The sequence below is a fragment of the Rhineura floridana genome, chromosome 8 (assembly GCF_030035675.1).
Source record: "Rhineura floridana isolate rRhiFlo1 chromosome 8, rRhiFlo1.hap2, whole genome shotgun sequence".
In the NCBI taxonomy this organism is placed as follows: domain Eukaryota; kingdom Metazoa; phylum Chordata; class Lepidosauria; order Squamata; family Rhineuridae; genus Rhineura; species Rhineura floridana.
Genome location: NC_084487.1, coordinates 75,852,145 through 75,869,159, shown reverse-complemented (window position 1 = coordinate 75,869,159; position 17,015 = coordinate 75,852,145). Strand labels below are relative to the sequence as shown.

Genomic DNA, 17,015 nt, shown 5'->3' with positions numbered 1-17,015 from the left:
GGAAGCAGGCAGGTTGTTGTAGGAAAAAACCTCATCAGGACAAATATTAACTCCCAACACTGGATAGTGGGAGTGTGCCTCTTCTAAAGAACTGGGAATAAGATAACTTGGATTGCAGTTCCATACCCACTTATCTGGAGTAAGCCTGATTAACACGATAGAACTTCTGAGTATACATGTAGTGGAGTGCACTGTTCATTTTCTGGAATGTCAATGAAGAACAGAAAGCTTATGATAAATCTATCTCAGGAGGGCTAACCTGTAGACCTCCAGATGTTGTTGGACTACAGCTTCCATCATCCCTGAGTGTTGGCCATACGGGCTGGGGCTTGATGGGTTTTATAGTCATAGGAAGCCACCTTACATTGAGTCAGACCATTGACCCATTTAGCTCAGTATTGTCTGCACTAACTGGCAGCAGCTCTCCAGGGTTTCAGACAGGGATCTCTCCCAGCCTCTCCGGGAAATGCCAAGGATTGTACCTGGGACCTTCTGCTTGCAAGGCAGTTGCTCTGCACCATCGGGAGGACCACAGACCCCTGTTCTATCATACATTTAGAAATAGAAAGCTGTTGGGGAATTGGAATATAATGTGCATGGCAATGATATGACTGTTTGAAGGATATGAGGAGTCAAATCAGATGTCAACATCACAAAATCCAGAATATGTACCTCAAGTGTGTTTTATGTTGGGAGCTATGAACAGCTTCTAATGTCGTTGCACTAACAACTAATGACATTGTGAAGAATTAGACTGCTGTTAACATTCCAAACAAAAATGTCTTGCTGACATTGGTAGCCCAACTTTGGTAGATTGAAGTGTACTTCTTTGTATACTGAAATGGGTTAATATAGTGAGTTCACTTTTTGAAAAAGGTCCCTACTCCTCTGAACTTTTTAATTTTAATATGCTGTGTTGAATATCTCTTGCACATGCAATATCTTATGTAGACAAGGTTGCTGTTCCAGGTACAAACGTTTAGTTGCACTTCTGAGCTCTGGGTATTTTCCACACTGGCCCAGTATATCACAGAGCAGGCAAGTGTCAAGACTTGTTTGACATGATAATCTTTGACAATTCAAATGCTATCCTACTCTAAATATAATTTCCAAAAGCACATAAACCAGCACGAAGCAAGGATCTAAATAAAACTTGTTTGACCTGTTGTTCTGAGACCAGTGTATCCTTTAGCAACCCTGGGGAATACTTCAGTTCCTTGAATCTACTGATGATCCCACACTAATGGAAAAATGAACTACTCCCCAGATAACAAATACTTTATCTGCCTCTGCACCTGTTTGTTCATCTGTTGCACAGACAAACCACTCAGCCCATTTTCTCTTTAACAAAAATCTTAATCTGGCAGCCAGCCCATCCTTTCATTTTCTGTTCAGGGAGAAAAATGTAAGAAGAGGTTTGGTAACCCTTTAAACTAAGTTTCCTGTAACAATGACATGCAACAGGTCTTCGTTGCCAAACTTCTTCTTTCAGGACTAAACTGCATGTTCTTTAATCAGGAGCACAATTACAATGTTTGTGACCCAACCACTCTCCTTGCCCTGGAGCCTTTGCCTCTCCTATTTGCAGCTTCTTGTATTTCAAGCTTTTATTTGCTTTCTCATTTGGTTGTTGGAGTTTATACACAAGAAGTTCTATACAAGAGCAGAGATTCTGTGGTTCTCCAGATGTTGGAATATAGCTCCCATCCTCCTCTGCTATCAGCCATGCTGGCTGGGGCTGATAGGAGTTGGAGTCCAACAGCCTGGAGAAGTACAGGTGCCCCAGTCTTGTCCTTATAAAAATAATTTAAACATTGCAGCTGCATTCTGCATGAATGGTTTGGCGCACTAATATTGGGGGAAAGCAGTTGTATTGATTGACATCAGTAGTTCAGACTCTTAATTGGTTTCATCTGCAGATGTATGCGGCTCCTACCATAGGCGGATGGGATAATCCTGTTAAAAGTAGAGAAGCTGGAGCTTAGCAGCAGAAATGGATGAGCAAGCTCTTCTGGGATTAAACCCAAATGCTGACATAGACTTCAGGCAACGAGTAAGTTTAATTATACTTTTTCTCATCCTCTTTCTGGCTACAGGGTAGCTCACTAGGCATCAATGTGGTGTTGATTTCAGCTGAGAGCAAACAATTCAGACCTGTAGCCAAAGATCTGAGTGGCTCAAAAGTATTTGAGATTTACTGTTTTTTAAAATGTTGCCCATGCTATCATTGGGGTGGGCAGACTTCAGGTGTGTGGGATCACCTTTCTTTTGTACTAAACGCCTGAGGATCACCAATAAATAACCAGGACCCAGAGGCAGGACAGTGCTCAGAAGATGGAGCTAACCACCTACCACACCTCATTAGCTATACGCTGGAATAACTTGCATATATATAAGAATAAATCTGTATCTGCATTAGCTACAGATCAGGGATCCTAACAGCCAAATTTTTCTTTGTGTGTGTGCATGTTGGGGAGCCTTTTTTGTTGTTGCTATTATTAAACTGGGAGTCAGAATCTCTTGCCAATGTACTACAATTCATCCAGTGATCAACCTAAAGATCCCAATGTATCTTCTGTCCACCCCTACGGTATCACCACCCTTCATCCCCTGAATTTCATATTCCTGAATCTGGGGTCCCCTGCTCATTACCTTTCTTGTAACCTGGGTCTTGCTCCGGACGGCATTTTTGCTCCTCTTTTACGAGGGCATTTGTGTTTGGAACTGTGCCTAGGAGTGGGCTGTTATCATCTTCTCAAGGGGAGGTATGTGAATGGAATACAAACTTGTTTTGGCAGCTTTAGTTGGAAATTACAAGAACGACGCTGAGAGCAGCTGAAAAAGAGAGAGAGTTGCAGCGTTTGGTTGCCTCTCCCACCCAGCAGCCCAGCAGCAGCCTCTAGCCTACAGATCGGCGTTAAGAACAGTTGGGAGGGGAGAGAGAACTACAACACTCTAATTGCCTTCTACTCAGAGCTCTGTAAGCCGCTTTTTTAACATCAAGTTTATCCCCCTTTAACACCTTTTGGGACTATAAGAGGGGGTAGTGTTGAGCTGAGAAGCCCACCCCCCTTTATGGCCATCCCCCCTACCTTAGGGTCTGGTTTTGGTGGCAGTGAGGGAGCAGTGTGACGGACGGCCAGAACATCAGCCAGGTGGTGGTGGGAGAGTGCCTAGCCTGCTCCCCCTGCCTGTGGTGTGGAGGGCTGTAGAGAGTAACGGCCTGGCGGTGGTGAGAGCGCCGCAGAAAACAGCCGGGCCCTGGACTCGGTGTGAGGCGCCAGGAGAACGGTCGGGGTGGCAGCGTAGAAGAGCCATGGAGGACATCGGCCCGTCGGCGGTGGGAGCGCCGCAGAGGGCAGCCAGGCTCTGGGTGCGGCCCAGCAACCGAAGGAAGATTGTCATCTTTATTATTGCCACCACTGCCAAGACTAGGACTACTTGTGTTGATTTTGGGCTGATTTTGACTGTGGGGATATATGGATGTGTGGATGTGTGGTTGTGGGGAAATTGTAATGATTTTTAATTTTAATTTAAATTTAATTTAGCAGTATCAGAGTGTTAGAGGCGGGTCTCCGGCTCATTATTGTTTTAGGGTGGGTGGCCTGTCTGATTGGCGAACAGGGATAGGGGCATGTGCAAGTCAGGGGGGGATGTGACAGGGAGGGTGAGGGGCCAAACTATAGAAAGAGTGGGCGGCAGACGCTGGAATGGTACTGTTGGCAAACCATGCCAGATGAGGGGAACACGGGATAGATGTGTAATACCCATCCCATGTTCCAGGTCTGTTCAGAACCAGACGACAACTGGGGGATGCAGGATTCCTACCGACCTTCGATTGTTGTTGTGTAATGCCAGGTCTGTAGTACAGAAAATATTGCATATCCATGATATAATCTTGGATGGGCAAGCAGACCTGGCATGTATTACGGAGACCTGGCTGGATGAGGCCTCAGCTCCCATTCTTGAGGCCATGTGTCTGCTGGGTTTCCGTTATGCACAACAACCGAGGGTGGGAAGGCGGGGAGGGGGTGTGGCAGTCATCTATCGGGAGTCTCTAGTTTTTACCAGACCTCCTCTTCATAGGACTAAGTTTGTTGACTGCATGTACTGGAGGTTGGGCCCGAAGGGCAGTTTGGGGATCCTGCTTGTGTACCGCCCACCCCACTGCACAGCAGACTCCCTGGCCGAGGTGCTAGAGATGGTCTCGGCTGTACGTGCGTTGTCCCCAGAGCTGTTAATTCTCGGGGACTTCAATGTACATGCTGAGGCCACTCTTGTAGGACCCCCTCGGGATTTCCTGGAAACCATGGCTTCCTGGGAACTGCACCTTAGTAATATTGGGCCCACCCATGTAGCCGGTCATGCTCTCGACCTTATATTTGTCCTGGGAGGGGAGGGAAGTGTTCTGAAGTTGGGGGGTGGCTTCTTCCACCCCTGTGTCATGGTCAGACCACTATCTGGTAAATATAGACTTCTCGATAACACACACCCTCCGTAGGGGAAAAGGACCTATTAGAATGGTCCGCCCCAGACGCCTAATGGATCCAGAAGGATTCCTGACTGCGCTTGGGGAATTGGAACCTGCTGAAGGCCGCACGGTCGATACCCTGGTGATGGAGTGGAATGAGGGGATCACCAGGGCTCTGGACCGCGTGGCGCCGAAACGTCCTCTCCCCCTGAACAGAACTCAGTTAGCACCTTGGTATACTCCACGGTTGCGAAATCTGAGACAGGAGGTGAGACGACTATAACGACTATAAAGATGTCCGGACACAGGTTAGAGCAGCAGTAACTGCCTACCAAGTGGGAATAAAGGCAGAAAAGAAGAGGTTCTTTGCTGCCTCTATTGCGTCCGCAGAGTGCTGTCCCAGGAGGTTGTTCCAAGTGGTCCGAAGCCTGGCCGGTCCAGTTGCTCAGGAACCCTTGGAACAGTCTATGGCCTCCTGTGACAAATTAGCAAAGAACTTTGCCGACAAAATCGAACATCTACGGAGCTCAGTTCCGTACGCCGTGGACACAGTAAATGAAACAGAGTTGGCCAGTTGCAATCCGGTCAAATGGGATCGGTTTCGACCTCTTCCTTCTGAGGATGTGGACAAGGTGCTCTCGACTGTGAAGCCTACCACCTGTCTAACTGATCCTTGCCCATCGTGGCTTCTTGTGAGCTGCAAAGAGAAATTGGGCGAGGGGATTAAGGCGGTGGTCAATGCATCCTTGGAGGAGGGTGTAATGCCATTAGCACTCAAGGAGGCAATTGTAAAGCCCATCTTAAAGAAGTCCTCCTTGGATCCCCAAGTTTTGAATAACTTTCGCCCAATTTCGAATCTACCATTCCTGGGCAAGATCATTGAGCGAGTGGTGGCTAATCAGTTGTCGACACACTTGGATGAAACGGATTATTTGGATCCATACCAATCGGGTTTCAGGACTGGACATGGAACTGAAACAGCATTGGTCGCTCTGGTTGATGATATGAGGAGGGCATTAGATAGGGGAGAATTCACCTTTCTTGTCCTCCTCGATCTCTCAGCGGCTTTTTATACTGTCGACCACAGTATCCTTTTACATCGCCTGGAGGAATCGGGAATAGGAGGCACTGTACTACGGTGGTTCCATTCCTTTCTTTCCGACAGGCATCAACAGGTAGCATTGGGGGAGGAGGTTTCAGACCCTTGGCCTCTCAATTGTGGTGTGCCACAGGGCTCTATCCTCTCTCCCATGCTATTTAATATCTATATGAAGCCGCTGGGGACAATCATCAGGAGATTTGGGCTGCAGTGTCACCAATATGCGGATGACACTCAGCTCTATCTCTCGTTTAAATCTTCACCAGAGTCTGCTGTGGAGACCATGTCCAAGTGCCTGGAATCCGTGAGTGGATGGATGGCAAGGAACAGGCTGAAGTTGAATCCTGATAAGACTGAGGTGCTACTCGTGGGAGACAAGGGAAGGCTGGGAGATGTTGACCTGGTGTTCGACGGGGTGAAATTGCCCCTGAAGGACCAGGTCCGCAGCCTTGGGGTTGTTCTTGATTCCAAGCTGTCCATGGAGGCTCAGATTTCGGCAGTGAGCTGGGCAGCTTGGTATCAATTACACCTCATTCATAGACTGCAGCCCTACCTTCCTTCTCATCAGCTTCCACTGGTGGTACATGCCCTGGTCACCTCTCGGTTGGATTACTGTAATGCGCTCTACGTGGGGTTACCCTTGAAAACGGTCCGGAAATTACAACTTATACAAAATGCTGTGGCTCGACTACTTACAAACTGTCGCTGCCGGGAACACATCACCCCAGTGTTGTTCGACCTACACTGGCTTCCAGTTATTTTCCGGGCCCAATTCAAGGTGTTGGTATTAACCTTTAAATCCCTATACGGTCTCGGCCCAGTTTATCTGATGGAGCGCCTCCAGCGCCACCAACCATGCCGCCCAACAAGATCAGCCACACAGGACCTTCTCTCAATCTCGCCAACTAAAACAGCTAGGTTGGCGGGGACAAGAGAGAGGGCATTTTCAGTGGCGGCCCCCACTCTCTGGAACTCCCTCCCGTATGACCTTCGACATGCCCCTTCCCTGAATGTATTCCGCCAAGCTTTGAAGACCTGGCTCTTCAGACAGGCCTTTGGGACTTACGGGGAGGGTTAAATTGTTACGACGAATAGCCTACTACTCTGTACTGTAACTGTTTTATTGTTTTATTGTTATATTGTATTTTATGATATATTTTATTATGATGTAATGTATTGTTGTTAAATTGTACGTCGCCTAGAGTGGCCATTGGCCAGATAGGCGACCCACAAATTAAATTATTATTATTATTATTATTATTATTATTATTATTATTATTATTATTATTATTATTATTATTATTATTATTATTATTATTATTATTATTATTATTATTATTATTATTATTCCCAGCCTTCAGTCTCCTTAGCACTCCTGTCTCTTCTCCATGTCCTGCCAGTGACATAAAGGCTGTTAAGTTCCATGGCCTGGCATGAGGTTTTCCCCATCCCTTTTTTTATTGGTCTCCATTTCTCAACTCTCTTATCTCTTGTACTGTTTTCCCCAGGCCTCTGCTTTCTCCACCCATTCTTTCTTCAGATTCCTCCTTCTCAGTTGCTCTCTCCTTTGTTCACCTTCTTTCAGCAATCCTGTACTCACAAAACTAACACAGGGTTGTATTCAGCTAAGTCCTACTCAGAGTAAACCCATATAAATGAATGAACCTAAATGAGTTATGTCCATTAACTTCTATTCTGAGTAGGATTAGTGTTGAATACCATCACTAATCTCTACACCACTTCTTTGCCGCTATGCCCCCTCTACCAAAATTTTTTTTAAAAGCTTGTATCAGAGCCATGGAGAATCTATATACCCAATTTTTACATTGTTTGGAGAAGATGCCTCAGGTGGATACTCAAGCAACTTTTTTATTTTGACTTTTTTTGGAATAATTTCAGGCATTGGCTTATTTTGAACAGCTGAAGATATCTCCAGATGCTTGGCAGGTGTGTGCCGAAGCTTTAGCCCAAAGAATCTACAGGTAGAAAATAAATAGTTGCTTTCTGTGCTTTTAATATGAGAATATTTTCCAGTTACAACAACTTGTGTTTTAAAATTTGTATATTTGTTCTTAATGTTTTTAATTGCTGTAAACTGCCCAGAGAGCTTCGGCCATGGGGCGGTATATAAATGTAATGAATAAATAAATAAACTTGACATAAGACATTTTTGCTATGTAAATGTCTCAGTTCAGAACCACATTGTGAGTTGGATCCAGAGCTGTTGCTTCCATGAATGGTTTGCTTTTGTACGTGAAAGTTCAGATTCTCAGGATGCTAAATACCCACTCAGTACTGAATTCTAGGTTTGTGCGCTGTAGCCCCAGAATACACACAACATTAATCACAGGGCAGGGTGAGGAGTTCCCTCTAAGTGCTTAGTTTTGTACCAAGATACCAAGTGAAATTGAGCCTCAATACTACAATGCTTGTACCTAGTTTTTAGAGTGGGTATATGCATCCTTCATACTGAGTGGTTATTAAATACATTGTTTCATTGTATGTTGATTGTACTGTTTTTCTTTGTTTCAGTGATGATCACATCAAGTTCTTCTGCTTTCAAGTTCTGGAACATCAAATTAAATACAAGTGAGGCTGCATCTTTACATTTATTGGATTTTAGCAAGCAAAAAGGAAATGCGTGCTAGTATGTAGAGAAAATCTGCTTAATTTCTATTTTTTTGAGTGTTCAATTGATTTTCTTAAGTATCCAAAGCCCTTATTTAATACATCCGGGCATGTATTCCAATCTCAATTGTCTTATCTGAGCTGCATTGAAAGCCAAAGCTATATGAAGGTATTCTGCAAGTTCTATCCTTATAAATCATTACGAAGGAGGGGATCCCCTCTGCCTGCTTTTGCTCGCCCTTTCTTCAGTCTTTAAAAAGACAGGCCTCTGAAGCTAGAGTGGAGGACCGATTGATCTGTCATAATATTCTACATGGTGTGGGCATGCAGGGGGAGTGCTGTTTCCACTGCTGGCACATTGACATTCTTGTGGTGAGGGAGCCACCCAGTTGTTCCACCAGTGAGGCTAGTTTGGCTATATGCTGAATATTCTCTATCCTGCCCATTTTTTTTTTTTTTTTTTGCGGAAGAGCTTTAATTCTATTGCTGAATAACTTTGCTTTAGTAATGCACCTGCTCCACCTGGACCAGGAGACTTCTTGGGGTATGCAGTTTTACTTGGTCAGCTTCCACCTTGATTGATGCCAGTAACTGAACATCAGGCAGTCCACAACAATTATGGCATGGATTATACTGATGTGTCCAGGTTCCAAGACTAAAATACATTTATACAAATAACATAGAATATTATTTTGAACTATGTTTCAGGTATTCCCAGTTGACTGAAGTACAGCATCAGCTAATTAGGGAAACGCTCATAACATGGCTACAAGCACAGGTAGGTTTCTTCACTACCCAATTATTAATATGATCATCAATCATCTGTTTACAACTGTTCCCAAATCTTTTACAATATAAATATATTACTGCATATTCTGGACATACTGCATCTTGAAATATTATTATTCTTCTTAGATGGTGAATTCTCAACCGGAGAAAACGTTTATACGAAACAAAGCCGCACAAGTGTTTGCTTTGCTCTTTGTTACTGAATATCTCACAAAATGGCACAAGTTTTTCTTTGATATTCTGGCTGTGGTAGGCCTCAATCCCCGAGGTGTGGACTTGTATCTCAGAATCCTTATGGCAGTTGATGCTGAACTGGTAGACAGGGATGTTGTTCATACATCAGATGTAAGTTCCCTTTTTACAGTTTAAAAGTACAGTACTATATAAGTTCTGGGTCTTTTTAGCTGTACTGCCTGTGAAAAAGTTTCTAATAATGATGTTTCTGTTCTCAGTGTTCTGTTTGAAGCTTAACTAATTAAACTTCAATCCTAGGCATGTCTACTCAGAAGTAAGTTCTATTGAGTTCAGTAGGACTTGTTATGGAAATTTGTATATATATGCAGAGTGTTTCAGTGGTCTGAGATGCATGTGTGCCAGTGTGTGTATTTACCCTGCGTTTAGATCACTGAGACTTAAGTCTTAGTAAACTAAGAAAAGCTACTTTATTTATATAAATACATAGTAGATAGGAAAGGCATACCTAATTTTAACTAGAGTTCTAACTGGAGGTGCAATGCCCAGATGTGGGTATTGCCCTCGTGGCTCAGCAGAGAGAGCAAAGACAAAGATGTCTCCTCTCTCCTCGGACAGTCGAAGAAAAAGACAAAGGAAGGAGGGTAGATAAGCTTCCCTGAGCATATCAGTTTACAACAGAAGGAAGTTAGGTGGAGAACAGCACAGGTAAAGGTAGGCAAGCCTAGTCAGCTGGAGGACCCTAACTGGAATACAAACAAAAGAACCCAAACAGGAGTTGCTCTTGCCCCACTTCCAACACCCCTTCTCAAAGAGTGTTTGGTTCAGCCCACGAGATTCATCTTGTCTCGCAGCTTGCAGTATCTGACTTTGCCCAATGCCTTTGTCAGAGCATCTGCAGTCATGTCTTCCATTGTACAATACTCCATCTTGAGTAGTCCTCTGCGGTAGGTATCTCTAATGAAATGGTGCTTCACATCTATGTGCTTGGTTCGTGAACTCACCCCTTCTGACTCCATGAGTCTGATGCATCCTTGGTTGTCTTTATGCATCACAACAGGCCCGGGTATAGAGATGCCTAAATCTTTGAACAGTTCAAGTAGCCATGTCAATTGTCTGCTTGCTTCAGAAGCGGACACATACTCTGCTTCTGTGGAAGAGAGTGCTGCAGTCTCTTGTTTCTTACTTGCCCAGCAGATCACAGAATCTTCATAGTAGAAAATGTTTCTACTGGTGTATTTTCGATCTGTAGTGTCTTCAGCCCAGTCACCATCTGCATATCCCACTAGTTTGGGATCTCAGGTAGCCGCTAACTTCAGTTTCATGGTAGCAGTATTCTTTAGATATTTCACCACTCTCTTGATTGCTTTCCAGTCTTTCTTGGTTGGTGAGCTGGTTTTTCTGCACAGGTGTTCCACTGCTGCCGCCATATCTGGCCTGGTAACAGTGCTGATTTATAGAAGTTTCCCAATGGCTTGTCTTATATCTCTCAACTTTTCCTTCAGCATCTGGCTTTTTCTTGAATATTATCTTGCAGCCTACAGCTGTCCTTCCTTGAGGAAACTTGGTCAATGTCCAAGTTTTATTCTTGTGTAGAGCTTCCAGCTCTTCCTTGGCTGGCTGCCTCCACCTGTCAGCTTCAGCTTTTGGTAAGGCTTCAATCTCTTTCCAGGTCTCCGGCTGTGGAAATTCATCTCTCATGAGGTAAGCAAGTTTTTCTGGTGGTACGCCTCTGTTGGTGTGTTCAGAGCGTCTGGGTGCTGGTGCTTCAGCTGCCCCTTCTGGCTCTGATGCCTCTTCTGGTTCAGACTCCTCTTCTTCCTCCGCAGGTGGGTTATGATCCCTTCTGTTGTGGAAGGATAGGTCCGTTTCTTCTTCCATTTCGCTGTCATCTGTTTGGTGTGGCACCCTTTCTGGTTGGTGTGTGCATTTTCCTTCATCAAAGTGGACAGCTCTGTATAGTCCAACTTCGCTAGTTTTGGGATCTATGACTTTGTATCCCTTCTGTGTTGAAGAATATCCAACGAATATTACTGCCTTGGCAGTGTTGTCAAATTTTGACCTCTTTTATTTTGGGATGTGTACAAAGACCTTGCAGCCGAATACACAAAAGTGAGACACGCTTGGTGTCCGATCATGCCATAGCTCAAAAGGTGTTTTGTTGGTTGCAAATGCTGGAAGTTGGTTCTGCAGATAGGTGGCAGTAACCGCTGCTTCCTCCCAGTACTTCTGTGGTAACTATGCATCTTCCAACAAGGAACGAATCATCTGTCCAAGAGTCCTGTTCATATGTCCATTTTGTTCTGGACTATAGACAACTGTAATCTGGTGCTCTATGCCTTCCTCACGTAAAAAGTCTTGCATAGCCCTAGACACAAATTCTCCTCCATTGTCAGACCTTACAATGTGGCTTTCTGCCAAATTTGTTGGACACAATTTTGACATTGTCCTTCAATTTTTAAAGTACTTGACTTTTCTCTCTCAGTAGGTACATTGTAGTATACCTTGAGTAATCATCTCTGAAAGCCAGCATGTATAAATTTCCACCCTGTGATGGCATTCCCATGGGTCCACAGAGATCAGTGTGAATTAATTCTAGAGGTTTTGTAGTTTTCCTTTCACTTTACTTAGGAAATTTTGGTTTCACATTTTTTGTCTTTATACAACATTTATACAACATATACTCACATTTTTCTGTGGATTTACGCTGTCCAATTTTAATGCCTCTAGCCAAATTTTCCTTCTCTAGAGCACTGATTCTGGCTAAGCTGGCATGTCCCATCCTTCGATGCCAAACATGTAAACATCCAGAATCACAGGTTTCTTTGGCTGTATTTGCATGCTTAGTTTCAAAATATTCCAAATGCAAAAGTCCATTTTTCAATTTTGCAGTATAACATACTTCTCCTTCATTTAAAACTATGTAAACTTTGCTACTTAAAAGAAGTTCACCTCCAAGCTCCATTATTTTAGTGGCACTTATTAACTTACCTTTAAATGCTGGAACAAATAGGCAATTTTTCAGTTCAAGCTGTATGGTGCCCTCTGGCATTTTGCAAAGTAGCTGCACCATGCCTGTTCCTTGAGAACAGATCTCCAGAAGCAGTTATTACATTCTGTGTATGAGATCTAAAATTCTTAAACAAATTTTTATCATTTATTATATGGGAAGTACAACCACTATCAATTAAAAACCTGGTTTTATAATCAACATTATTTCCATCAGATACCTGGTAACTGCAATGCTTCACTTTAGTCTGGCCATGTATTTTTCTTTCAGCTTGCCTTGGTTTAAAATCAACTTTCTCCTGTCTCCCTTCTGTGGCAATCTCTTTGAAGGTGATTAGGAGATTTGCATTTGAAGCAACTCTTCCTGTGTTTTTCAGTACCCTGCTGTAGCATCAAGGCTGCTTGACTCATCCCTCTATCCTGTCTTTGGTTGCTGTTTCTGCCCACAGTAAAATTTTCTTTTTCAGACAGAGCTTGTTCCTGTCTCTATAGTCCTGATCTTTCAAATATGATATAATCTGATCCAGGTTCTGATCTGTCTGTTCTAGTATGCAAGCAGTCACTCGATGATGTTCATTTAGAGAGGCCGGGGGTATTACCTTTTGTAAATCTTCATCTAACAATTTTCCAAATCTTTCTAATTCTTGGAGCAGACTTGTAAATCTCTCCATATGTGTATTCAGATTGTCTCTATCAGATTCTTTCAGCATGAACAACGACTTACAGAGAAACATCACTATTTTCTGTGATACACATTTTCCAACTTCTCCCATATTTCCTTCACATTCCTGCATCCCATGCAAACATTTAGTGCCTCGTCTGATAAAGCAGAAATAAGAAGAGACTTCGCTTTGGCATGCTTATGCCTCCAGGATGCAGTGGCTTCTTCATCCACTGCTGAGAGTTCAGGATCAGTTCGGACTCCATGCAGATTCTCCCCTTCCAGAAATCTGGTCATTCAAAGACTCCAAATCGCATAATTGTCCTACTCTACCCTTGGGACGCTTGTCTGAAGTGTTGATTCTTCAGCCATGGTTTCCTATCTTTTGTTCTGCTTTTCTTTCTCTGACCTAGTCTCTTTTTTTATCTCTTTGTAATAATAATAATAATAAACTTTATTTCTACCCCTCCCTTTTTCCAATAGGACTCAGAGCGGCTTACAACTAAAAACAACACCATTAAAACATACAGAAGTATACAATTAAAAAAGAATTAAACTATGAGAAAAATTAAAACCATAAAACATACGTTAAAAACAGCGGACAATTTAAAATAATAAAATAATAAAATATTAAAATATTTAAAACAATAAAATCATATAATATAGTCACCAATCCTATGACACTTAATCCTGGTCGTTCTCTATCCCAAATGCCTGTTGAAATAAAACAGTCTTTACTTGTCGCCAGAAGGACGGCAAGGAGGGAGCTAATCGCACCTCACTCGGAAGGGAGTTCCACAACCTAGGGGCGGCCACCGAAAAGGCCCTATCTCGTGTCTGCGTCATATGTACTTGCGAAGGTGTGGGGAGCACAAGAAGGGCCTCACCTGAAGATCTCAAATCCCGGACAGATTCATGTAGGGAGATACTATCTGTCCAATAACCTGGACCTGAGCCGTATAGGGCTTTGTAGGTCAAAACCAGCACTTTGAATTGTGACCGGAAACAAATTGGCAGCCAGTGGAGCTGTTGTAACAGGGGGATTGTATGGTCCCTGTAACCAGCCCCGGTTAGCACTCTGGCTGCAGCTCTTTGTACCAATTTAAGTTTCCAAACAGTCTTCAAAGGCAGCCCCACGTAGAGCGCGTTACAGTAGTCTAAGCGGGATGTAACCAAGGCATGCATCACCCTAGTCAGATCAGGCAGCTCCAGGAACGGGTGCAGCTGGCACACCAGTTTTAATTGGGCAAATGCGCTCCTGGATACAGCAGTAATCTGGGCCTCCAAATTCAAAGCTGAGTCCAGGAGTACACCCAAACTGTGAACCTGAGACTTCAGGGGGAGTGTGACCCCATCCAGCACCGGTTGAATCCCTATTCCCTGATCTGCCCTCCGACTGACCAGGAGTACCTCTGTTTTATCAGGATTTAATCTCAACTTGTTTGCCCTCATCCAGTCCATCACTGATGCCAGACACTGGTTTAGGACCTGTACGGCTTCCTTGGCTTCAGGTGGAAAAGAGAAATATTGTGTAATACTTAGCCTTTTTTTATAGCTTTCAGGCACAACTTGAAATTCAACTTAGCTTACTGGGCCCATAACCCTTTGTTATGGAAATTTGTATGTATATGCAGAGTGTTTCAGCGGTCTGAGATGCATGTGTGCCAGTGTGTGTATTTACCTAAGTAGCAGGCTTTTACCATGCATTTAGATCACTGAGACTTAAGACTTAGTAAAATAAGAAAAGCTGCTTTATTTATATAAATACATAGTAGATAGGAAAAGCATAACTAATTCTAACTAAGTTGGAGGCACAATGCCCAGATGTGGGTATTGCCCTCATGGCTCAGGAGAGAGAGCAAAGACAAAGAAGTCTCCTCTCTCCTCGTACAGTTGGAGAAAAAGACAAAGGAAGGGGCAGATAAGCTTCCCTGAGCATATTCGTTTACAGTGGAAAGAAGTTAGGTGGAGAACAGCACAGGTAAAGGTAGGCAAGCCTAGTCAGCTGGAGGACCCTAACTCTATCTTCCTTCTGGAATACAAACAAAAGAACTCAAACAGGAGTTGCTCTTGCCCCCACTCCAACAGGACTTACTCCTAGGTAAGTATGTTTTGGATTGCAGCCTTAGTTGTTCAAACAACCTACATGAAGTTTTATATTAACAGTTCTTGATTACTTTTAAAACAAGCTTCTTTAATTCTTGTAGCCAGTATCTTCATTTTTGTATAAGAGAGCAACAAGGGAAACCTTTATAAAGTTACCCCCAAAGTTGATACTTGATATTTCTTTTAAGGATGTTAAATGTTAGCATTTGAGAAAGGAATAATTCACAGTGTTCTGAATTCTTCACTTTTGGTATAATGTTGTCATGAACAGGGGGCAACAGCCTTACAAGGTAGTCTGTACTGTTAAGGGGAACACTAGCTCTACTTACCAGCATTTTGTCTGCTGTCCTCTTAACATTTTCAGATTGCAAAAAATGGTATTGTATCTAGATTGGTACCAGAGTTTTTCCTTAAAGACTGACATTATTTTTATACTTATAGGAGGCTCGTAGAAATACCTTATTAAAAGATACTATGAGGGAACAATGCATTCCAAGTTTGGTGGAATCATGGTACCAAATCTTACAAATGTATCAGTACACAAATTCAGAGTTGACATGTCAGTGCCTTGAAGTAGTTGGAGCATATGTCTCTTGGATAGATTTGAGCCTAATCGCCAATGAAAGGTAAAGTTTCTTTTAAATTAGAAATGCAAACAATCAGCCAAATTATTTTCTGGGACGGGGGGGTTATAATTTTTTTTACAATGCCAAAACAATTGATAACAATCTGGAAATTCTAGTGTCTCTGTAGCTATGGCATATTAATTCTTAAGTCAAACCCCAGCAAGAACATGTTTATAAATATAGTTTAATGTATGCCCATGCTTCAGTTTGCATCTGCTGTGTAAAGCTTTGGTATGTCCTTTTAGGTTTATAAACATGCTGCTAGGTCACATGTCCATAGAAGTTCTACGGGAGGAAGCATGTGACTGCTTGTTTGAAATTGTAAATAAAGGAATGGATCCAATCGATAAAACAAAGTTGGTAGAGACTTTGTGTCAAGTGTTACAATCGGCTGGCCTCTTCAGTGTTGACCAGGTTAGTAACCTCCCATAAAGAGGGAGATAAAGTTTATGCTGATAGGCCTGTACTTTTGTGATTTATGAAAAGCTACTTTCAATGATATTGGCAATCTGTTTCCCAAGCTAACTGTTATTCTTCCCCTTACATTACTGTAATTTCCTATTCTTCCTTCCCATCCCAAACTCTTGTTTTTGTCCTAGTACTATATTGGTTTCTGAACTGATTCTTATTCTTCATTGTACCTAGTCCTGCTCATATAATGGAGCTTGACAATTCTCTCTAACATCAGCCATGTAGTTCTACTAGCAAATATGCATTCTTTCTCTTAGAGCACCTTAGGGCAGAGGGAGAGGGTCCTACTGGATTGATAGTGTTACGGCTCTTGGATCATTAGCTGTTCCCCAGCTGCTGTAGGGATGAATAGGGTGCTTCTAACTGACAGAAACATAAGGAGAGCCCTGCTAGATAAGGCCAAAGGCTATGGGCGGTCTATAAATGAAACAAATAAATAAATAAAAATAAATAATCTAGCATCTTGTTTCCCAGAGGGCCCAACAAGATGTCTGTGGGAAGTCCACAAGTTAAACATGAGGGTCATAGTAGTTTCCTGCTGCTGTTCCTCTGCAACTGGCATTTAGGGGGTATGCAGCCTCTGATCCTCTAAGTGGTAGATCAGAAGCTGTTCCTCCATGAATTTGTCTGATCTTTTAAAGCCAGCTAATTTGGTGGCCATCGCTACATCTTGTTGTCGCAAATTCCATAAGAGAGATAGAAAGATGTCTCTCCATCCACTTTCTCCACACCATGCATAATTTTATACACCTCTATTATGCTCCCCTTTGCTTGCCTTTTTTCTAATCTCAAAGAGCCCCTAATGTTGCAACATTTCCTTATAGGGGAGTTGCTCCAGCCCCTTGATAATTTAAGGTTGCCCTTTTCTGCACCTGTTCCCACACTACATTGTTTAAATCTTAACCGGTTTTGGAAATCCACTTCAACCATGAGACTCATCTTGCATAGTTCCCAGGATTTTCA

At 43.0% G+C, this 17,015-nt stretch overlaps 1 protein-coding gene across 1 annotated transcript in view; it reads left to right on the top strand.

The window, feature by feature from the left end:
* The window catches only part of XPOT (exportin for tRNA), a 37,051-nt gene that overhangs the window by 3,213 nt on the left and 16,823 nt on the right, over positions 1-17,015 (top strand). The window contains exons 2-8 of the mRNA XM_061639844.1: positions 1,920-2,053; positions 7,470-7,552; positions 8,103-8,159; positions 8,907-8,976; positions 9,114-9,332; positions 15,397-15,581; positions 15,827-15,995. Of these exons, the coding sequence (XP_061495828.1) occupies positions 1,994-2,053; positions 7,470-7,552; positions 8,103-8,159; positions 8,907-8,976; positions 9,114-9,332; positions 15,397-15,581; positions 15,827-15,995 (843 nt within the window). The 5' untranslated portion in view covers positions 1,920-1,993. The remainder of the gene's footprint in view (positions 1-1,919; positions 2,054-7,469; positions 7,553-8,102; positions 8,160-8,906; positions 8,977-9,113; positions 9,333-15,396; positions 15,582-15,826; positions 15,996-17,015) is intronic.